Below are 25,342 nucleotides of genomic sequence, written 5' to 3'. Positions count from 1 at the left end.
CATCCATTGCCTTTATTATTGAACTTCCTCTGGCCAGGCAAGCAAAAAAAATTTGATTCATTACACTCCTTAAGATCTTTATCCCTCTATTCATTAGTCATCTAAAAGTTGTCCCAGTAGACTGAAATTATATAGCAAAGCGATGAACTTGTGCTTTCTGAAGCAAATCCACTGAAGCAAATACCCGAAGAACTGATAGCCAAATTCAACGAGGGAAACGAAAATTACCTCCAGTAAAGCTGAGGCCTCACTACCAATTATCAGAAACCCAGGAAGAAGCAATTATCTCACATTTATGTCGGCCTTACATCATAAAATTTAAATAGGGTGGCGACATTTGAACTTTGAGGAAAATTCCATAGATTCTCAAGGTTCTTAAACTGATAGTTTATAGCTTAAAATTTTATTTCTTTTTTCAAAGATTTATTTGTTAATTTGAAACACAGAATGGCAGAAAGATGGGACCGGGGTGGGGGGGTGGGAGGATGAGAGATAAGGAAGATATGTTCCATCTGCTGGTTCTCTCCCCAAATGGCTGTAACATCCAGGGCTGGGCCAGGCTGAAGCCAAGAGCCTGGAACTCTATCTGGGCCTCCTACCTGAGTAGCAGGGGTCCAAATATGTGGACAATCCTTCATTACTTTCCTAGGCATATTAGCAAGGAGGTGGAGCAGAAGCAAAGCATTCAGAACTCAAATTGGTGCTTCCATAAGAGAAGTCAGAATCATAGAAAGCAGCTTAATCCACTGTACCACAATGCTGGCCACTTGGTTTTCTAATTTTTATCTTTATTTAATAAAGAGAACAATAGCTGATTTGTATCAACAATTGACTAGAATACTAGAAAAGATTCTGAAAAGATTTTGCCTGCCCACCTTTATATTCCCTGGAAGAAATCAATATATTTATCTCCATTCAGAAAGAGATATTTTGAACTTTCATTTCAATATATTGTGGACAACCTAGAATTTAAGTAAAACAGTAATACATAGCAGTATACCCAGTAAGACTCTTGGGAGTCATTCTAAAATGACAAGGAATTTGTGGCCACCCAGGCACTCCCCTATCCAAAAGAAACAAGAGAAATAACGCAGATTGGGAAATGAAGAATAAAGGAATGATAGCTTATGTATATTATTAAGAGCTTGTCTACCATTTGGTATATAGTTGGAACAGAGAAAACAAACAAAAAAATCCATTTATCTTTAGTGCTACAGATAGCCTATGCAGAAGGCAAATTCATGCCATCTGTAGAGGTGTCTATATGCAACCATTAACACAGAATCTTTGTACAGAAGATATGCACTGATCACACTTTCTTCTTTAGAATCCACTAAACCACTTCTTCAGAACCAGTTTGGGTGGGATCACCACATGATCCTGGGAGCCCTATCACTTATGTAAACTGTAAAAAGGGGAAGCATCTTTGGAAGCTGCATGTTTACATCACACATTTTTAGATCACAAAGGTCATATGATGTTTTGTAAGGTTTTATCATATGAATTGTTGATATCCAGAAAAGTCGAGAAATCTGACAAATTCTGCCCTAGAATCCTGAGTGATTTGTACTCTGCTGGGGTTTTTCAAAAAGCATAGATTGCTGTTTGCATTTGGGCTGCAGCAGAGGTCTTTCAGTACTCAGAGACCTCCTGACTGCCACTGTTGCCCTTGGCAATCCAATCTACCATGTGTAAATCACAGATAAATTTATGTGGAGTTATTTTCTTGGAATTAATGAGAAAGAAGAGGAGGGGATAGAAAAGACAGAGGAGAAAAAAAAAAGAAAAGAAAAGAAAGAGGAGGCCGGCGTTGTGGCTCACTAGCCTAATCCTCTGCCTGCAGCGCCGGCACCCCAGGTTCTAGTCCGGGTCGGGGCGCCAGATTCTGTCCTGGTTGCTCCTCTTTCAGTCCAGCTCTCTGCTGTGGCCCGGGAAGGCAGTGGAGGATGGCCCAAGTCCTTGGGCCCTGCACCCGCATGGGAGACCAGCAGGAAGCACCTGGCTCCTGGTTTCGGATCAGTGTGGTACACCGGCCACAGCGGCCATTGGGGGGTGAACCAACAGCAAAGGAAGACCTTTCTCTCTGTCTCTCTCTCTCTCACTATCCACTCTGCCTGTCAAAAAAAAAAAAAAATAGTACAGCCAGTTTGGAAAACGGGGTGGACTCCAGAAGCTAAAAACACAGGTACTACATGATCCAGCAATTCCATTACTGTATATACAGCCAGAGGAATTGAAACCCATGTGCACCTCCATGTTCACTGCAGTGTTTATTAAAAAAAATAAAAAGGAAAACAGAACAGACCATTTTTTTTTCTGTGTGCATTTTCCCCATAAGTCCTCCCTGGTTTAAATAGGTATAGTACTAGAGCCAGATGCAGTATCCTGAGCAGTGTTAGAGGCCTGGAGGCACTATCTTGTGGGAGATTAGCATCTGTGAAATTAAATAGCCTGATTCTCCCACCTGGTGATTGGAAGAGGAGCAGCCTGTACTAGAACCTGAGCCCATATGGGATGCTGGCACCACAGGCGGAGGATTAACCTACTGCGCCACTGCGCCAGCCCCCATTAATTGATATTCAAGTGAATTTTTATTTATATTAATATAATTTTTATCTAAAAACTTATATTCTTTGAATTTTCATATTTGTGTGGTTGACTTTCTTATAATCTAAAAGATCATTTGTGTTTCAAATGTCAAATGTTATTATTGGTTGAATATGTTTACATATTGCTTACTAAAATACTATATCTAATTTGCAGAGACAATTTTTTAAGTATAATTTTGTATTCATTCAAGAAATGCTAAGTGGTTATCAGCATTTCAGTAGTGTGCTGAATACATTACATGGAATGGACATAAGCTATTGCCTGTAAATGTTTACAGTGTACTAGTAAAAGCACGTAAGGAAAGGTAATAGACAAATAAAAATATAAATCAATTCTACTTAGTATTTGAGAAGAAATGCAAAAATTATAATGAGAGAAAAATAATGTAGATGATAGGGAAAATCTAGCTAAGGAAACATGTAAGTTAGACCTGAGGAATGAGAAGAAATAATCTAAGGAGAGAATTAGGGTATGGCTGTGTTATCAGAGGTATCAATTTATGCTAGGGACAAGAAAAGAAAAAGCTCTTATCCCATATCCATAAAGATATTCAAGTGAATTTTGATTTCACTATCCCACTATCCATAAAGAATGGATAGTCTAAGTTGAGTAAGTATGGAGTAATCAAAGGAGCAGAAATGACTGTAGAAGTAAGCAGGGTCTGATGCTGTAAAAAGTCATAAATAATAGCAAGTATTTTGGATTTTATTCAAATTTAATCGCAATATATTAGTTTTTTTTTTTCAATAGGAAGTGAAGTGACCTCGCTCAGATATTGAAATTATGCCTAACCTGGGAAGGGAGCTCTGCAAGGAAGGTGAAGGCAGGAGTGAAGAAACTGGTTTAAAAAAACAAAAAAAATCACCTAGGAAATTTCAATTCTGTATGAAAGATAATGATGATTTCACATAGGGTTTTGGCAAAGCAAATTATGAGAAAAGGTAGATTTAAAATGTTTTATGACAGATGAATTAGCAAGACCTGACATTGAACACACATGTGAAATAGGACAGAAAAAAAGAATGATGGAGTACTTGAGCAGCAGAGTGATGGTAAGGTATTTCCTGAAATCCCTAGACACACATGTCAGAATGGAGGAGCTGAATCAGCAGTTTAATACTGAACATATTAAGCTTTTGGACTCAAGAAGTATATTACATAATGATGCTAAATAAGTACATAGTTGTATAAGAACATATACAAAGAGATTTGACATGGTTATAAAATTGAGGATTAATCAATATATCTTTGTAACTTTTTTTTTTACTTTAAATTTCTTTTTTTTTATTAAACTTTTATTTAATGAATATAAATTTCCAAAGTACAGCTTATGGGTTACAATGGCCTCCCCCTCCCAAAACTTCCCTCCCACCCACAACCCTCCCCTTTCCCGCTCCCTCTCCCCTTCCAATCACATCATGATTCATTTTCAATTCTATTTATATACAAAAGATCAGTTTAGTATATATTAGGTAACGATTTCAACAGTTTGCCCCCATATAGCAACACAAAGTGAAAAAAAAATACTGATGGAATACTAGTTATAGGATTAAATAAAAGAGTGTACAGCACATTAAAGGCAGAGATCCTACATAATATTTTTTAAAAATTAATTAATTTTCTATGCTGTTTCCAATTTAACACCAGGTTTTTTTTTTCATATCCAATTATCTTTATATACAGAAGATCAATTCAGTATATAATTAGTAAAGATCTCATCAGTTTGTACCCACACAGAAACACAAAGTGTAAAAATACTTTTTCAGTACTAGTTATAGCATCACTGCACATTAGACAACACATTAAGGACAGATCCCACATGGGATGTAAGTACACAGTGACTCCTGTTGCTGATTTAACAATTTGACACTCCTGTTCATGGCGTCAGTAATCTCCCTAGGCTCTGGTCATGAGTTGCCAGGGCTATGGAAGCCTTTAGGGTTCGCTGACTTTGATCTTATTCCCATAGGGTCACAATCAAAGCGGAAGTTCTCTCCTCCCTTCAGAGAAAGGTACCTCCTTCTTTGATGGCCCCGTTCTTTCCACTGGGATCTCACTAACAGAGATCTTTCATTTAGGTCTTCTTCTTTTTTTCTTTTCCATGGTATCTTGGCTTTCCATGCCTACAATACTCTCATGGGCTCTTCAGCCAGATCCGAATGCCTTAAGGGCTGATTCTGAGGCCAGAGTGTTGTTTAGGACATCTGCCATTCTATGAGTCTGCTGTGTATCCCACTTCCCATGCTGGATCTTTCTCTCCCTTTTTGATTCTATCAGTTAGTATTAGCAGACACTTGTCTTGTTTGTGTGATCCCTTTGACTCTTAGACCTATCCAGGCCATCGAATGTGAACTGAAATTGATCACTTGGACTAGTGAGATGGCATTGGTACATGCCACCTTGATGGGATTGTATTGGAATCCCCTGGCACATTTCTAACTCCATCATTTGGGGCAAGACTGATTGTGCATGTCCCAAATTGTGCATCTCCTCCCTCTCTTTTTCCACTCTGAAATTTAACAGGGATCACTTTTCAGTTAAAATTTAAACACCTAAGAATAATTGTGTGTTAATTACAGAGTTCAAATGCTAGTACTAGAACAACAACAACAACAACAAATACTAAAAAGGATAAAGTATTACATTGTACATCTAGAGTCAGGACAAAAGCTGATCAGGTCATTGTTTCTTATAGTGTCCATTTCACTTCAACAGGTTTCCCCTTTGGTGTTCAGTTGTCGCTGATCAAGGAAAACAAATGATATTTGTCTCTTTGGGACTGGCTTAATTCACTCAGCATGATGCTTTCCAGATCCTTCCATCTTGTTGCAAATGACTGGGTTTCATTGTTCCTTACTGCTGTATAGTATTCTATAGAGTACATGTCCCATATTTTCTTTATCCAGTCTACTGTTGATGGGCATTTGGGTTGGTTCCAGGTCCTAGCTATTGTGAATTGAGCTGCAATAAACATTAATGTGCAGATGGCTTTTTTATTAGCCAAATTAATTTCCTTTGGGTAAATTCCAAGGAGTGGGATGGCTGGGTTGTATGGTAGGGTTATGTTCAGGTTTCTGAGGAATCTCCAGACTGACTTCCATAGTGGCTTAACTAGTTTGCATTCCCACCAACAGTGGGTTAGTGTCCCTTTTTCCCCACATCCTCTCCAGCATCTATTGTTGGTAGATTTCTGGATGTGAGCCATTCTCACAGGGGTGAGGTGAAACCTCACTGTGGTTTTGATTTGCATTTCTCTGATTGCTAGTGATCTTGAACATTTTTTCATGTGTCTGTTGGCCATTTGGATTTCCTCTTTTGAAAAATGTCTATTGAGTTCCTTGGCCTATCTCTTCAGTGGGTTGTTTGTTCTGTTGTTGTGGATTTTCTTGATTTCTTTGTAGATTCTGGTTATCAACCCTTTATCTGTAGTATAGTTTGCAAATATTTTTTCACATTCTGTCGGTTGCCTCTTCACTTTCCTGACTGTTTCTTTTGAAGTACAGAAACTTCTCAATTTGATGCAATCCCAAATGTTAATTTTGGCTTTGACTGCCTGTGCTCCTAGGGTCTTTTCCAAGAAGTCTTTGCCTGTACCTATATCTTGCAGGGTTTCTCCAATGCTCTCTAATAATTTGATGGTTTCGGGTCGTAGATTTAAGTCTTTAATCCACGTTGAGTGGATTTTTGTGTAAGGTGAAAGGTAAGGGTCTTGCTTCAAGCTTCTGCACATGGAAATCCAATTTTCCCAGCACCATTTATTGAATAGACTGTCCTTATTCCAGGGATTAGTTTTGGATCTTTGATCAAATATAAGTTGGCTGTAGATGTTTGGATTGATTTCTGGTGTTTCTATTCTGTTCCATTGGTCTATCCATCTGTTTCTGTACCAGTACCATGCTCTTTTGATAACAACTGCCCTGTAGTATGCCCTGAAATCTGGTATTGTGATGCCTCCAGCTTTGTTTTTGTTGTACAAGATTGCTTTGGCTATTCGAGGTCTTCTGTGTCTCCATATGAATTTCAGCATTATTTTTTCCAGATCTGAGAAGAATGTCTTCGGTATCTTGTTTGGTATTGCATTGAATGTATAAATTGCTTTTGGGAGAATAGACATTTTGATGATATTGATTCTTCCAATCCATGAGCATGGAAGGTTTTTCCATTTTTTGGTATCCTCTTCTATTTCTTTCTTTAAGGTTTTGTAGTTTTCATCGTAGAGATCTTTAACGTCCTTGGTTAAGTTTATTCCAAGGTATTTGATTGTTTTTGTAGCTATTGTGAATGGGATTGATCTTAGAAGTTCTTCCTCAGCCATGGCATTGCCTGTGTATACAAAGGCTGTTGATTTTTGTGCATTGATTTTATATCCTGCTACTTTGCCAAACTCTTCGATGAGTTCCAGTAGTCTCTTAGTAGAGTTCTTTGGGTCCCCTAAATAAAGAATCATATCATCTGCAAAGAGGGATAGTTTGAGTTCTTCCTTCCCAATTTGTATCCCTTTAATTTCTTTTTCTTGCCTAATAGCTCTGGCTAAAACTTCCAGAACTATATTGAATAGCAGTGGTGAGAGTGGGCATCCCTGTCTGGTACCAGATCTCAGTGGAAATGCTTCCAACTTTTCCCTATTCAATAGGATGTTGGCCGTGGGTTTTTCATATATTGCTTTGATTGTATTGAGGAATGTTCCTTCCATACCCAGTTTGCTTAAAGTTTTCATCATGAAAGGGTGTTGTATTTTATCAAATGCTTTCTCTGCGTCTATTGAGAGAATCATATGGTTTTTCTTCTGCAGCCTGTCAATGTAGTGTATTACGTTGATTGTTTTGTGGACGTTGAACCATCCTTGCATACCAGGGATAAATCCCACTTGGTCTGGGTGGATGATCTTTCTGATGTGTTGTTGCATTCTATTGGCCAGAATTTTATTGAGTATTTTTGCATCTATGTTCATCAGGGATATTGGTCTGTAATTCTCTTTCAATGCTGCATCTTTTTCCGGCTTAGGAATTAAGGTGATGGTGGCTTCATAGAAAGAATTTGGGAGGATTCCCTCTTTTTCGATTGTTCTGAATAGTTTGAGAAGAATTGGAGTTAGTTCTTCTCTAAATGTCTGGTTGAACTCAGCAGTGAATCCATCTGGTCCTGGGCTTTTCTTTGTTGGGAGGGCCTTTATTACTGTTTCAATTTCTGTGTCAGTTATGGTTCTGTTTAGGCTTTCTATGTCTTCCTGGCTCAATTTATGTAGGTTGTATGTGTCCAGGAATCTGTCCATTTCTGATAGATTTCCCTATTTGCTGGCATACAAGTCCTTGTAGTAATCTCTGATGATTCTTTTTATTTCTGTGGTGTCTGTTGTTATGTTTCCTTTTTCATCTCTGATCCTATTGATTTGGGTCTTTTCTCTTCTTTTTTTTAGATAGTTGGGCCAATGGGGTGTCAATTTTGTTTATTTTTTCAAAAAACCAGCTCCTCGTTTGGCTGATTTTTTGTAATTTTTTTTGGATTCAATCTTGTTGATTTCTTCTTTGATTTTAATTATTTCCCTTCTTCTACTGGGTTTGGGTTTGGTTTGCTGCAGATTTTCTAGATCCTTGAGATGACTTGAAAGCTCATCTATTTGGTGCCTCTCCAATTTCTTGATGTAGGCACCTATTGATATAAACTTTCCTCTTAACACTGCTTTTGTTGTATCCCATAGGTTTTGGTATGTTGTGCTGTTATCCTCATTTACTTCCAGAAAGTTTTTGATTTCTCTTTTAATTTCTTCTATGACCCATTGTTCATTCAGGAGCATGTTGTTCAATCTCCATGTGTTTGCACGTGCTCTGTGGATTCCCGAGTTGCTAATTTCCAATTTCATTCCTTTGTGGTCTGAGAAGCTGCCTGGTATGATTCTAATTCTTTTGAATTTGCTGAGACTTGCTTTATGGCCTAGTATGTGGTCAATCCTAGAGAAGGTTCCATGTACTGCTGAGAAGAATGTAAAGTCCTTAGATGTAGGATGAAATGTTCTGTAGATATCTGTTAGATCCATTTGGGCTATAGTGTCATTTAAATCTGCTGTCTCCTTGTTGATCTTCTGTCCTGTTGATCTGTCTATCTCTGAGAGTGGAGTATTGAAGTCCCCCAGTACTATTGTATTGGGGTCTAAGTCTCCCTTTAAGTCCCTTAACAAGTCTTTTAAATAAGCTGGTGCCCTGTGATTAGGTGCATATACATTGATAATTGTTATATTTTCCTGTTGAATGGATCCCTTAATCATTAAATAGTGCCCCTCTTTGTCTCTCCTGACAGTTTTTGTGGTAAAGTTTATGTTGTCCGATATTAAGATGGCTACGCCCGCTCTTTTTTTCATTTCTGTTGGCATGGTATATCTTTTTCCAGCCTTTCACTTTCAGTCTGTATGGATCATTGTTGGAAAGATGAGTTTCTTGTAAGCAGCAAAAAGATGGGTTTTGTTCCTTAACCCAATCGGCCAATCGGTGTCTTTTAACTGGACAGTTCAAGCCATTAACATTCAATGTGACTATTGTGAAGGAGTAACTTTGCCCTGCCATTTGCCAAAGATATTTTCTAATATCTGGTTTGAGATTCTTGTGGTCTTTTGCTGTGAGGTTTCCTTCCTTTACCTTCTTTCATATTGGTTACCGTGTTTCTGTGTTTCTATATGTAAGACATCTTTAAGCATCTTTTGCAGGGCTGGACGAGTGGCGACAAATTCTTTCAATTTCTGTTTGCTGTGAAAGGTCTTAATTTCACCTTCATTCACAAATGAATGCTTTGCAGGATATAATATTCTGGGCTGGCAGTTTTTCTCTCTTAGTACCTGGGCTATATCTCGCCATTCTCTCCTGGCTTGTAGGGTTTCTGGTGAGAAGTCAGCTGTGAGTCTAATTGGAGATCCTCTGAGAGTAATCTGGCGTTTCTCTCTTGCACATTTTAGGATCTTTTCTTTGTGTTTCACTGTGGTGAGTTTGATTACGACGTGTCGTGGTGAGGATCTCTTTTGATCATGTTTATTAGGGGTTCTATGAGCTTCCTGTACTCGGATGTCTCTGTCCTTCTCCAAAGCTGGGAAATTTTCTGCTATATCTCACTAAAAAGGCCTTCTAATCCTTTCTCCCTTTCCATGCCTTCAGGAACTCCTAGAACCCAAATGTTGGGTTTTTTAATAGTATCCTGTAGATTCCTGACAGTATTTTTTAGATTTCTGATTTCTTCTTCTTTTCTTTGATTTGACTGTTTCCTTTCCTGTTCTCTGTCTTCTAATTCCGATATTCTCTCTTCTGCTTCACCCATTCTGTTTTTAAGGCTCTCTAATGTGTTTGCCATTTGATCTATTGACTTCTTCATTTCATTGTGGTTTTTGGTCACTATCTCAGTTTCCTGTTCTACTAGTTGTTTCATTTCATTTTGATTCCTCCTTAATATTTCATTTTCACGGGAGAGATTTTCTGTAGTTCAAGAATTTGTTTTTGAGAACTTCTTAATGTTCTTATCATTTTTTTGAGATCTGCTTCTTGCATTTCCTCTATCTCTTCATCTTCATAATTTTGCATTGGCATGTCTTGTTCACTTGGGGGTGTCATAGTGTCTTCCTTGCTCTTGTTACCTTGGCTTCTATGTTTGTTGTTTGGCATGTTGGAGATAATTTATGGTGGTTTTTTTTGTTTGTTTGTTTTTTTTTTTTTTTTTTTCTGTGGTATTTTTTTTTCTCGTTATACTATGCCTCTAAGTGAGCTGTCTGCTTTGTTGAATCCTTAGTGGCTGTGATGGGTGTGGCCAGAGAGCTATGCTTGATTTTTCAGGTTTAAGGCTGTGTAAAGAGTGACTCTCCCAGATTGCTCACTCACTTGCTCCTTGCTGGCTCGCTCTCTCTCTCTTTTTTTTTTTTTTTGGCTCAGTTGGGAGTGGAGTTGAGGGTAGTTGAAATCTGGCCTCTGTGAGTATTTGTTTGATCTACCCCTGGGACCACACAAAGAGTTTATGCAGCCCTCAATGTGTTCTGGAGTTTCGCTAAAGTTACTGAGTTTGGCTGTGCTTTACATATGTAAAATCGTGGTGCTCTTTGTTTTGCTTTGTGAGTGAAGGGAGAGGCCTCTGTCCCCCCCCCCCCCCAATGTCTTGGGTTTCTGAGGTCTTTGTCTTACCCTCCTCGGTTCCCACGCTGGCGAGATTCTGTGGCTCTGGCTCGTCTCCCGCCGCTCGGCTCGTCTCGGTTGGTTTTCCACGCGGTGGGCTCCCTGTAAGTCCTCTGTTTCACTTCCACTAGATCCGGAAGCGTTTCCTCTGCAGTTTTTTCCTTGAGTCTTTTCCTGAGGCTACAGTAATTCCACTTTTATGAAATTTTATTTTCCCAAGCTAAGGCGCACGTCCTCACTATCCGCCATCTTGGCTCCGCCCCATATCTTTGTAACTTTTGAATAGATACAAATAATTCTAGAGAAAATGTACAAAAAGGAAAGAAATGAGTTTGAAGAAAAACCTGTGATAAATTTCAAATTAGAGTTCTGACCCAGGAGAAGGAACCAAAAGTGGAAACAGGATGAGTATGGGGAGAAGTAAGATGTAGGCAAGAAACCAAAAATTGTAAAGATAATAGTTGACTCTATTGAATGTTGTTGAGAATTTGAGTAACATGAAGACCAGAAACTATACTTGGAATTTAGCAGTATGGTCATTTCTGAAAATTCACTAGTAGAGATCTAGTAACATGGTGAAAAGGAATCTGGATAAGAATGGTTTGATTTAAAAAAGTGGAATGTGCAGATTATTTTATGAATAACTCCTTTTTATTTTTTTTCAGTTTCTTTTTTTTAAACTTTTATTTAATGAATATAAATTTCCAAAGTACAGCTTATGGATTACAATGGCTTTCCCCCCCAAACTTCCCTCCCACCCGCAACCCTCCCCTTTCCTGCTCCTTCTCCCCTTCCAATCACTCCTTTTTAAATAGCTCTTTTAAAATATTTGTCTAGAAACTAAAATGATAAAGGGGAACACTATTAGGAAAGTATGTGTTTTCAACAAAATATTTCTTTCAGTATTTCCAACAAATATTTACTCTTCAACTATTGAATCATATACCAGACATCATAGCAGCCTTAACTATTAAGTGCAATATCTAACAAATTTAGTCTGCTTCCTAGAGCACTTTTACTATGCTGGTAAAAGTGTATAGGAGCAACTCAAGTTGGCAAAATAACATGCATACCATTATAATTCTGGTTATTACCACAACCTATATATTGATTTCATATGAAGAAATAAAAAAGCCTAATAAAGAAAGAATTTATCCAGCTCAATTCTGTAATACAAAATTATCTCAACATTACAAATATTCTACTAAAGTATTCTTAAAATTTGAAATAATGTCAATAATATACACTTTTATTATTAAAGGTGATTGATACCAATCTTAAGAGTATCCTTTCCACCCTCAAGTTTTCATCTACTTTGACTTTTATCTTCCTATCTTGTTAGATAATCGAATACAATAACATGCAATATATCCTTTATAAGACAGCAGTATTGAATTAGTTAGCATATGAACCACTAATTCAGAAACCAAGTATGTTTGGAAAAAGTAAGATCTATAAGCAGGTCAACATCATGGATATGTAACCTGTGACCTGCAAAGGTACCTGCTCTTATAAGACCTCCTTCCTTTCCCCACTGCATCATGCATGAAAATGCACACACATGCATATTCGGTTTAATGTTCTACTGCCACTGAATTGAAATACTTGAACTGTTTTTCCAGAAGGGGCTCTATATTGTCATACTTGTGGTACTCACAAATTACGTAGACAGTTTATGTACAAGCAATGAAACATATTGATGAAGCATGTAGAGGGTTGGGCAATTTTAGGGGGCTAATTAGTTTTCTAAACTTTGCAGCATAAATTTGGCCTATGAGTTCAGAGAAATATAAATTAATATAAATTAAAACATAGAAATAGATACATATTAAACTTATGACCAGTGGGGTTTTATTTCTATATTATATAGTTCATCATTGCTGACATAAGGCACAACATTACATTTTCAAATGTTTCTGTCAGTAGAATGAAAAAAATAGAAAAAAAGTAATATGTAATTATTTGCATTGCAATCTGTATAAAATTATTCCTGTGTATAAACGTATGAAAGGAAATGGCTTAAAGCCTAAATTAACTTTATCTTGTAACCACACAGGAAATATTTAGATGTTACATTTTCATTGGTTCTGTATCATTAAAGAAATTAGTAATGACTAATTTTCCATTCAGTTACTGTTTATAACTGTTGTCTGTATTCCTACTAAACTACAGTCTTCCTGGCTTTTACTTGTTAAACTTACTATTCAGCGAAATTTAAGCCTATTTAATGTAACTTAAAATTTGTTATTTTAAAAACTAAAAATAAGACAGAAAGAAAAGTAGAAGGAAAGAAGGTAGGTGGGAGGGAGAGAGGGAAAAGGGGGATATCATTATATTCTTAGACTTGTATCTATAAATCATTGAATCTGTTAAAATTAATTAATGTTAAAATAAAAATTAAAAACAAACATAACTTTAAGAAGTCATGATGTTTTATACAAATAAAACATCATCTTTGTCCTGTTACGTTTTCAGTCAATATCAATGTGTACTTGTTATGCTATGCATGGTAGACATTCAAGACATATTGGGTAGGAGAGTTTGGGTAGAAGAGTGAGTGACAGAATTAATGATGTGATGACAAAATAAGTAACCAATAATAGCCATAAAGTTAAGAATTAAATAAAAATGAAATATTTACTTAAAGAAAAGATATATATTTGAAATTGCAATTTCCTTCATGTGTAATGAAGACATTATGAATAAATAGCCAACTTTTGGGGGGTATTTTATACTGGTTTGTGTTCATTTCAGGTAGCAAAGAATATTATAACAAAATTCGAAGTGAGGCAGAATTTGGTGTATTAGTTATGACACTGATAGGTGCTTTAAGAATAACCTTCACAATGTTACTAAATTAATATGATGTAAATTATTTTTTCATTCATATGAATTCCAAGTGAGTGTATCTGATTTCAGCTCCCCTCCTAAGATGAGAGATTCAAACACCTAACTGCTTTCTTCTTGTGGCTATACCATCTTTAAAAATGAGTCTTCATGGGTCAGGTCATAGAAGAGGCTGGAGGTTCATACAGAGCAGATTTTGGGGCTGTAACTGAAATTGGCACACTTCATGACCATCCTTTTATTGCATTGTCTGGAACTAAGTTGCCTTGTTACATATAGCCACAGAGTTACTTAGCCATGTAGTCCAAGAGGAAGAAGGAATATGTTTAGTAAACATGCAGTTAGACCTAACAGACAGAAAGATAGATATAGATAGATAGATATAGATGAATAAAATATGTATATATATTTATAATATATAGGCTTAAAATGGATGAGTAAAAAAAATAGGTCAGTTAAAATCTACTTGGAGGAAAATTTCAGAAGGAAATGTCATATAATAAATTCTTCCTTATTAGTACTTAAAGAATATAATAAGATGTTTGCTGTCAAACTTGAAATTGCAGAAGTAAATTTGGAAGTTTTCCAACATATGATGGATATTGACTAGGTTCATAGCATGCAACACAGGAGAGGGAAAGTATGACTTCCTGACTGATGGACTTAACTGTCTTAAATTAATGTCTTAAAAAATTCAGTGATAAAACAGTACACAGTATTGGAGAATGTATCAGTTATAGGAACAAATGTTGGAAGTGATAATATAAACTTGTCTTAGGATAGATAGCTTTTACCAATGAACATCAACTAGTCTGGATCTATTAATAAAATCACTGCTATGGTGATATCTAAACCCAATGTTGTTAAGCTTTTGAATCACCTATATATTCTCATTTAATGCACAGGAAAAGCTGTGATGTGTGTGTGTGTGTGTGTGTAGTCATATGATAAGGAGTGAAATTGTAGATCTTGGGATTTTTAAAGATCCCCTAATACTATAGTGGTGATTATTTAAAGTACTTAACAATGGCAAGTTTCTGGCCTTGCAGAGAATACATCAGCTTTTCCCCTCCCGGGTCCAACTTCACCAGGCACTGTCAGGACACATCCACTGGCTTCCGGAGGGCACCACACAGAAGTACAAAGAAAGGAGGTACAGGCCCGAGCTGTGTTCTACCCCCTCCTAGGGCTTGGAGGAGCTGTGAACATGTGCTATCAAACCCTCTACATCGGGACAGGAGCGGACATGGATGTGTGCCTTACAAACTATGGTCACTGTAACTACGTGTCCGGGAAACACGGCTGCATATTCTACGATGAGAATACCAAACATTATGAGCACGGGACAACGGTGGACAATGTGCTGTACTCATGTGACTTCTCTGAGAAGACCCCGCCAAACCTCCCCCAAGCAGTATTGTTGCCAAAGTGCAGAGTGTCATCAGGCACCTCTGGCACCAAAAACAGGATGAGGAGCCAAGTGATGAGGCAGCCATGATGAGTTCCCAGGCCCAGGGGCCGCAGCGGAGACCCTGCAATTGCAAACCCAGCCGCTCGAGCTTGATCGGGGGCAGTGGGGCCGGCTGGGAGGGCATGGCCTTACTGCACCATGGCAGCTACATCAAGCTGGGCTGCCTGCAGTTTGTCTTCAGCATCACTGAGTTTGCGACCGAACAGCCCAAAGGCGATGCCAGCCTCCTGCAGGATGGGGTCTTGACTGAGAAGCTGTCTCTCAAACCCCACCAGGGCCCTGTGCTGCGCTCCAACTCCGTTCCCTAGGGCTGGCGGCTACCCCACCACCGGCCTGTCCATCCAAGACTCCTGCAATGCAAAAATGTACACAAACCAAGCCCGGGTGTTTTCTATACTCTAACAGAAACCCTCTAACTACAATCTTTGTATGAAATGAAGAAAACCTTTTGACTGTTTTTTAAAAATCCTTTTTCTTTTCTCAAGTTCTGAGGGGGCATTTGCACATATATTTGTACTCAACATTTCATGGGAAAGCAGCAGACCCGAGCTGAGAGCTGAGGAACAGCATGGGCAGGGAGGGGAAGACCTGTGGTCTGGACACTTCCTCCAACACAAAGCCCTTCCCCATCCACCTCCTGCTCCCTCCCCCTCGCCCGCCATTGTAAAATAATCAGAAACTTGTTCTATTTTGTGGCAGTGACAATAGTTTTATATTAAAAGAAAAAAATACAGTTTCATACAGCAAAATCTAAAAAAAAAAAAAATTGGAAGAAATATGCTGTCCAGAATTATGCAAGTATTTATGAGTTCTATGTTAGCTATGCTTTCATTCTGATGTAGTAGAGTGGCATTCTGGTCTCTACAGGGGTTTCATGTATATTTTCATTAATCTTTGAAATCTTTCCATGATTTTCTGCTTATCATTGAATGAAGACAGATTAACAATTTTAAGGTCTTAAACTGGAGAATCATGTTCCATTTTTCCTTGATATTTCTTCTATGACTTCTAGCTTCACTTTTTACTATTTTCTGAATGTTGTATTTTTAAAGCAGTTGTCTAACATAGGAATCCTCTTACTTTTATAAAAACTTTCAGTTGTGAGTTGAAAGTAAATCCAAAAATATACCTGAAACAAAATATATATCCAGAGCAAGACCTAAGTTTTATAGAATATAGATGTAATCTTGGTCAAATATTACAGCAGTAAAGCAGAGATACATTTACATGGTATCTTTAGTGTTAGGAAATAGTCATGTGTTCATATTTTAGTCATTTTATAATTACATTTCATTAAGGATAAAAATACTATAAATAGTAAAACTTTTTTAACTGTGCAATTTGGCAAAAATCCCTTTGTTCATTTGCATTTTTAAAATTCATATACCCTAATTATCTTTCCTATGAGCTCAAAACAATTTATTTACATGTAATTATTTCATAATATGACAAATTAAGGTATTTATGTCAAACTAAAATACATAAAGAACATCAGTTTTGTAAGCTAATCAAATTTAATACTTTGAAAAAATCTAAAGAAAGTGATTTTGAATTATCTGCTGCAAGTATGGCATTTTCTATTAGCTTCTAACTATTACTTTTAGTGCAAAAAATTTTGTAATTTATTTTGTATCTCATATCCATATTTAATGTTATATGGTACAAATTCATCATTAAAAATCCTTAAAATGAGTTAAAAGTAGTATTTTAACTGAAAAATAAGACAACTAAGAATATGCATTCAATTGTACATATCCCAATCTTGAATGAATTAATTTTGAAATGTAAGATTTGCTGTGTATATTTCATTTATCCATAAATAGGTGATAATTTGAGCTATCTAATGTGACTATAAAGATACAAATAGTCTTCAAAAACTTCTGTCTCTGGAGTAAAGAAATTCTAGCTTAATTTAATTATGGTGATTGTCATTTTCAGACTTGTTCTATTGGGCTTCTTCATGGTGATGAAATGAGCAGAGTCACTTGTTTACTTCCCATTTCTCAAAGAACAGATGTCACTTCTTCAAAAACATATATAACACTCCCTTCTGAAACTTCGGTCAGTAGTTTTCCATCTGTAAGGGCTACTGGAATCTGGACCATAATGGATACTTATCCAGCTGATCAAGGTAAGTGGAAGCCAGTGAGACACAAAGACGTTTGAGTTTGCAAAAGTTGTGAAATATATTTTTATTTTCTAAATCGGGTTTTTAGGGATATCAAATTGTACTCTGATAAGACTATGAATATCCTTGAATAATATTCTATGTAGACTAGTGGGAAGATATTTATTAACAGATTTTATTCTGATGAGTAAATTCTGGTAGAAAATTAGATCTCCACTCATGTTTTTTTACTAACTGTGAATCTAACTTAGAAACACCTTGTATTGCTTTCTTCACTATGTCTTTATTTAATGTCCTCTGAACCATTATGTGTAAATTAACACTTTTACTAATTTATTTCTAAGCCATTCAGATAAAAAAAAATAGGTTTTCCTGTTCTGAGTTATTTATTTATTTATTTATTTATTTATTTATTTTTTGACAGGCAGAGTTAGACAGTGGGAGAGAGAGAGAGACAGAGAAAAGGGTGTTCCTTCCTTCCATTGGTTCACCCCACAAATGGCCGCCATGGCTGGCGCGCTGCACTGATCCGAAGCCAGGAGCCAGGAGCTTCTTCCTGTTCTCCCACGCGGATGCAGGGCCCAAACACTTGGGCCACCCTCCACTGCACTCCCAGGCCACAGCAGAGAGCTGGACTGGAAGAGGAGCAACTGGGACAGAATCTGGCACCCCAACTGGGACTAGAACCCCGGGGTGCCAGCGCCGCAGGTGGAGGATTAGCTTAGTGAGCCGCGGCACAGGCCTGAGTTATTTTGACATCTTGAAGCTGTTTGAATGTGTCTTATTATTCGATTCACTACATCAGGTGATGTCATATTATAAAAAGTAGATCATATGATAAATTCCAAACTCACTCTTCATATAGTCAATGAAACTCAGGATAATCAGAATGAGAATTATAGCCCATGACAAGAAATTCTTTAAGAAAAAAAGATCTTGGGGCTGGCACTCTGGCACAGTAGGTTAATCCTCTGCCTGCGGCGCTGGCATCCCATATGAGTGCCAGCTTCTAGTACAGGCTGCTTCTCTTCCAATCCAGCTCTCTACTGTGGCCTGAGAATGCAGTGGAAGATGGTCCAAGTCCTTGGGCCCCTGCACCCACATGGGAGACCAGGAAGCAGCTCCTGGCTCCTGGCTTCGGATTGGCACAGCTCAGGCAATTGCGGCCATTTGGGGATTGAACTAATGGACGGAAGACATTTCTGTTTCTCCCTCTCACTGTCTGTAACTCTACCTCTCAAATAAATAAATAATAATCTTTAAAAAAAAAGAAAAAATTGTAAAGATTATCAGATAAGCAGAAAGGTAGCTCACTCTACTTTTTGTCTATAACTTCTATTCTTTTAAAGAACTAAAGTGAAATATAGTGTTATCTGACATAAATGGCATTTTGCCTTTAATCAAAAATAATGTTTAGAGCGTTCTAATATGGTAGGTCAAATATTCATGGATTCTATCTGGGACAATAGATTGCAAATTTTTGTGTTTTATAATTCAAAGGAGTCATTTGGTTGTGAATATGTAATATGGTTGTGAATCTGTAACGCCATTTATTCTGATTTTGGCTCTCCTATGAGCTGTAAATAATTGAATACTGCATTTATGCAATTTGTGTGAAATCACTAAAGTTCCTCATATGCATTCATTAGATGTATGATCTACAGAGCCATAATTGTCGACATATAATGTGTGGGACATGGAAGTGCAGCTTACTAAAGAATCAACCCAGGGTCAAAGTTGTTCATTTTTAATTCATTTTTCTGATTTTTTTCCTCCTCCTTTCTTGATCTCCAAAAGAGACATTTTCAAACATAATGTTCCTCCAACCAGTGGTTTGGCAGAATGAAGTATTGACATATCTTTTTAAACCTACTTACTTGGAGAACTAATTTCCTCTAAAGAACTTTCAGCAAAACAGTCTTTGTCTTTTCTTTCACAGCTGTTTCCTCTTCTGGATTTCTGAATTTTGGTGTTCATGAAGAAGTACAAACTGTCTGGAGCAAAACTTCTGTATCACAGCTGTCTATCCAAACTTCTGCAGCCATGCCAGCATTCTTTTTCCCAGATAGGAGAAAGACACCACTTATGGGCACTTCCTTATTGACAGATTTTACTTTTCCTACACAATCCTTTTTACTTGAGAGATATCAGACTGCTGCCTTCTCTGCTACCACAATGAATTCAGTAATTAGTGACATTGCAAGGGCTGCTACTGAGTTAAACCGACACTCATTACTCTCCCGTGGATTCACGCTCTCAACTGCTTCTGCAAGTGCACCTCCAGTTGTCTCTAGGGGAGCTGAAGAAGGTATTGAAAAATATTCAGCTGTTCCTTTAATTTCAAGAATACAGCACTGGAGATTACTGAGCTCCTCGATGTCTCCCATTCTTCCTGCTAAGATAATTATATCCAAACAGGTAGCCATCTTAAACTCATCAACTCTGCACCGATTCAGTTCACAAGCCTCTCTTCCCAGTGAACATCACGCTATTACTGAAACATCTAGCGACCGGAGACTCACAAACATCAAATCACAGGCTGCTGATTCTTTAAGTGAATTAAGCCAAACATGTGCAACTTGCTCTATGACTGAAATAAAATCCTCTTATGAATTCTCAGATCAAGTTTTGCATAGAAAACAGTCCCACTTTTATGAGACATTCTGGATGAACTCAGCAATATTAGCCAGCTGGTATGCACTAATGGGAACTCAAACTATCACTTCTGGGCATGCATTTTCTTCTCCTACAGAAATAACACCATCAGTGGCATTCACAGAACTGTCATCTTTATTTCCTTCTAAAAAGAGTGCAAAAAGAACAATTTTATCCTCATCCTTGGAAGAATCCATTACCCTATCAAGTAATTTGGATGTTAATTTATGTTTGTATAAGACATGTTTATCTATTGTCCCTTCACAAACTGTGTCTTTAGACTTTATGAATTCTGATCTGACTTCCCAACTAACTATTGATGATCTGTCACTATCAGAAAACATTTTAAAAGTATTGAAAATAGGACAACATCCTGTAGCTGTGGCCCCCACTGACATATTGAGTCAAGGAAATGTAAAGGACATAGAAGAAGGTGGAGTACCTCACACACACATCAAACAGCACAGAAGTGATAGTTCTCTGGATCTTGAATTAAACTTACAATCTGATTCAGGTGTAACTTTGAAGATAAATTCAGAAACTGTACATTCAAATGACTTCAAAAATCGTATGCCACTGCCTACAGATTCGCTGTCTGATTTTGTACAAATGTTCTCTAATGTTGCACTTTATACAGTTTCAGCACCACAACCCCTTCCTGTACAGACCTCTTTCCCCATTTCTGTAAGTCAGCCGGCTAGCCCATTTTACATGGATTATCCACCCTTCACATCTGATTTAAAAGACCAGGGCAGGACTGCTGCAGAATGGCCCAGATGGGAACTTCAGCCTAGTATGCAGGATCGGCAATCTCTTGCTGCAAGCCAGGGTCCTTCCATCACTAGATCTCTTACTTTGTCTGCACTGGAGTCCCTTACAGCACCTCAACAGCTGATTGTTTCTGGTGAGTTTCCCAGTTTCTATTCAGTAAACTTTTAGAAATGAGTTTTTTTACTTCAGAGAAGAAAGAGTCTGTCGTGGTCACCAGGTGCTCTAAACAGCCTTATTGTAATCAGGGCAGCAGCCAGTTCAATGGAGACGGAACCTGCTGTTGTACCTGACACAGATGGTTATTCTTTATGCACTGCCACAAAGGCTGCCAGATCAATACAGGAGTATGTTGGAGGTGGCTGCACCGCTGGCAAGCAATCAGAAACTGAACTAGTTCAATTCATTACAACAGATCTCTCAAAGTTTAGGGATAACTTTTATTATTCTCATTTCTTGAAATAGCTTCTTTGTCAGGTTGGATACAATATAACCTAACCTTTCTAGCATTCAGTGCTAGTATTTTTAAAATGGGAACTATGATGGAATCAAGGGAATTTTATTAGGTTTTCCTATCACATATGGTATAATATAGCATTTCGTAATATTTAAAACTGTAAATTTGAAATTGTCTTACAATAATAAACAGAAAACCTATTTTCTCTGATAATATTTCTACTTAAAAGCAGTTTTTTCAAGTCACTTATAGTACCTTACTTTATAATTTCTATCAAACTTGTCAGGATGCAAAAAGAAGAAAAAGAACTATATTTAACCAAAAGAAAGAACTTTTTTTCATTATTTAAAGAAGTTCTATCTTATTGAATTGCAACTATTACTTTTGTGGTAATGAAGTTAATGATAAACTTATAGCTAATGAGAAATTTATAGTTTCAGTGAGAAATCTGTGTATGATTTTGAATATATATGTATGGTTGCATGTTTTTGCTTCAGAGGAAACACATTGTACACATCAACCTACAAAAGTGTTTAGGTATGTAACTTATGGATTACATTTAATAATAGGAAAGACCAAATTGTTATATCAAAATTTCTAAGGTGATAGGAGTTTCCTTCAAAAGTTTCTAAAGATAGCATAATATATTTAATTATATATTTAAATGCAATATCCTCATGGTACTTTCATAAGGTGTTATCTTGCAGTTTGACTGTTATGATTAAAATACAATGCTTAATATTTCATATTCCACATACAAGATTGTTGGTATATGCAAGTGAATTAAAACTTCTTTCAATAAATTTATCCCATAGTAAAGCCCAGAATATTATAGGGAGGGGGATGAGCATTTGGCTTAGGGGTTAAGATGCTTGTTGCCAGTTAAGGGCCCAGTGTTGTGGCATGTTGGGTTAAGTCACTGCCTCTGATGCTGGCATCCCATATTGGTGCCAGTTCATGCCCTGGTTGCTTCACTTGCAAACTAGCTCCCTGCTAATGGCCTGATAAAAGCAGTGAAAGATGGGCCAAATGTTTGGGCTCCTGTCACACACATAGGATACCAGAAAGAAGCTCGCGGCTCCTGATTTCGGCCTGCTGCAGTCCTAGCCATTGCAGCCATCTCAGAAGTGAATCAGCAAATGGAAGATCTCTCTCTCTCTCTCTCTCTCTCTCTCTCTCTCTCCCTCTCTCTGTCTCTCTCTCCTTCTTTCACCCATTTTTCTCTCTCTCCCTCTCTCTCTGTAACTCTGAACTTCAAGTAAATAAATACATCTTTATAAAAGTTTTCACTTAAGATGCCACATACCACATTGAGTGCTCTTGTTTAATACCCAACACCTGCCTCCAGTTTGTGAATTCAGTCCCTATGAACCAGGCAGAAATGCTCTGTAATTGTGTTCATGCCACTCAGGTGGGAGACTTTGATTGTCTTCCCAGATACCAGCCTTGGCCTTGGCCACAACTGACCACTGTGGGCATTTGAGGAGTCAAACAAAAAAAATTAAAAATAGTTTCTCTCTCTCTCTCTTTCTCTCTTTCTTCCACCCCTTCCTTCTTCCCTCCCTTCTTCTCGGTTAACTAAATTTTTACAAAATATTCAGGACACATAGCCTCTATTACCAGAAAAATCAAGCTTTAAGTTTGCCTGTTGTGAACATATCTCACTACTTCCATTTTCCCTATCCCCTCACTGCAGTTGTAAATGTTCTGACGATTTTGATCTTGTCCAAATATCTCCTTCCAGTTTTACGTACCTAATCATTTTGGACACAATACTCAGTCATTTACAAGACATTTGCCAACATTATCAAATATGTTCATCACTATGTTGGTCAGCGTCACATCAGGGAATATATAACACACTTAGTTCAAGTATCTCAAGAAATGTTAATGGGAGCATTATTTACAAAGATTAGGGTGGAGTTTAAGTCAAATGTGGAGAGAGTGTATGGTTGGAGAGGACTAGTAGGAACAAATCCCATTACCATCACCTTGAGCCTTACGGTACACAGGGAAAATCAGGAATCAAACCTGGAAAGGAAAGGATCCAAGTTGCAGAAGCTCCAGGTTTTAGGAGTAGAACTTGGGCAATTGAAGGCAAACAGGGAAGAAAACAGGCAATTCATACCTAACCTCACTCTCTTGTCTACTGGCCAAACCCATTCGGATGCTGGAGGATAGGATCAGATCTTTGAATTCACCTGCAGTGTTCAGAGGGCAGAATGAACAATGACAGAAAGATCTAGACAGGCAAATGGGATATATTCGACTTCCATAGTTATCAATTCCTAGAGGAAGTAAATTGATATAAAGGAGATGCTGTGGCCTACAGTGAATAAAACATTGACTGTTCAGTTCCTTTCATTAAATGTTTTCCAGACCTAACCTTAAACATTTTCATGGTATTTTGTCAATGTTTAGTCAAAGAACTATCATGGGAAAGTCTACCTATTTATATATGTTTGTACACCTGGTTCATTCTTGATATTTTCTTCCAACCAAATCATTCTGTAAGTACAATATATCACTGTTACATTTAGATCTTGTTATAATCAGCCTTAAATATAAGAAGAATGAGAAATATTTCCAAGATAGTGTGGGTTTGGTATTATAATCACACACTTTATTACTTACATAAGGACTTAGAAACATTTTAATTTAATTTCTTTGGAGAACTTAGTTATAGGAAATTATTCTTGATGAATGAAGGACTTTAGGGCTTTAGTACTACAGTAATCCTTTGGAGTATGTGAGGATTGGTTCCAGGACCCTGAGGGTATCTAAGTCGGCTAATGCTTAAAAGCTCTTACATAAAATGCCTTAATATTTGCATATAACCCACACAATTCTGATATGTACTTTAGATCCTCTCCACAATGCACAAAATGCCTAACACGTTGTAAGTTCTATGTATAAGCGGTTATATTGTATTGTTTGGGGGAATAATTACACGGAAAACAGTCTATACATTGCTATGAGAGGGTATTTGGATCAGGAAACTCTAGGTGTTTCTTTTTTTCTTTCACTTCCTAGTAACTGGTAAAAAGAGAAGTGAGCCATATTTTCGTAGGAAAGTAACACTAAACTGCTAAAGCAGATTCCTTTTCTCCTTCCTTAAACATTTGTTCTTGTGTTAAAAGAAGCCGGAGCAACTGATCTGGTCTAGAAAACAGGTAAGAAAGGCAATTTAGATTTCATTTAGTGGAGCTGCCACTGTACTTCAGAGTCAGCCATCAGGCACTTCAAGGGGTATAGATAACTCAAAGAAACGTGTTTCTAGCAGTGGCTCCATGGTGTCTCACTTCACTAATAACAGGGGGTTGTGCAAAGCAAGCCCAGTGCAAAGCAAGGAATCTACCCCAGCAAGACCATTGGAATTATGAGTTTTGCTACCCATTGTAGTTTCCTAGTATAGAAATAACATGTAGGGAGGAAACAGTAGCACACAAAGGTCTACTTTAGAAACATAAGGAAATTCCAGTTATATACTTGCTCTATATTTGATCAGAGTCATGGAAATGACTTAAAATTTTAGAATTGCAGACCATTGTACTAGGACCAACCTCATTTTTCCTCTATATAAAGACATTAGGCCAGCCCTTTTAAAATATCATTTCCAGCTATATGTATTAATGATTCCATCAAGTATTACAATAGCACTGGATTACAAAAATAGTACTAAAATGAATGTTGTCTATGAGTTCCATTTATTGTCTTCTTAATTGTAACAGGATTATAATAAATAAATTACAGGGGTATTTTGTCCATGAATAAAGGATGAGTCAGGGTAAGGTTTTTTTAATAGCAAATTACCAAATCACTAGATAAACGTTGAAACTGAATTTATAGTTTATTAGGAATATTTGTTTTTCTCTATTTTTATTATAATTTATTTGGACTGTATAAATTTAACTGTATTTACTACAGATCCAATAATGAATGTTGCTCTTTTTACTGGGTCAAACTGTGTCTGTGCAAACCCAGAACACATGAGTAGTGAAATCAAATGTAAGATCCTGACATATTTTTTCTGTATTTCTCCCAGTATCTTCCTCACAAATTAATGCTTTCTGTTTTCTTTGTTGTGTAGCCTATGGTATTCAAGAGCATTCATTTTTTATTTACATTGGTTACTTAAATGAGTAGTATATTATTGACACACTATATAAAATATTGTAGAATGAATATGATGGTTTAATAATACAAACTTTTTCTCATTAGTATTATACTTCTTTAGTTTCAAAATCCTTTAATTTTCATTGCTG

The 25,342-nt window shown here is 37.1% G+C and overlaps 1 protein-coding gene across 1 annotated transcript in view; it reads left to right on the top strand.

The window, feature by feature from the left end:
* The window catches only part of EYS (eyes shut homolog), a 1,789,541-nt gene that overhangs the window by 851,703 nt on the left and 912,496 nt on the right, over positions 1-25,342 (top strand). The window contains 3 exon segments of the mRNA XM_062187220.1: positions 17,008-17,200; positions 18,997-19,121; positions 19,124-20,756. Of these exon segments, the coding sequence (XP_062043204.1) occupies positions 17,008-17,200; positions 18,997-19,121; positions 19,124-20,756 (1,951 nt within the window).

Source organism: Lepus europaeus, chromosome 3 (genome assembly GCF_033115175.1).
Source record: "Lepus europaeus isolate LE1 chromosome 3, mLepTim1.pri, whole genome shotgun sequence".
Taxonomy (NCBI): Eukaryota; Metazoa; Chordata; class Mammalia; order Lagomorpha; family Leporidae; genus Lepus; species Lepus europaeus.
Note: the sequence above shows the minus strand (reverse complement) of the source record. Positions and strands in the feature narration are given on the sequence as shown.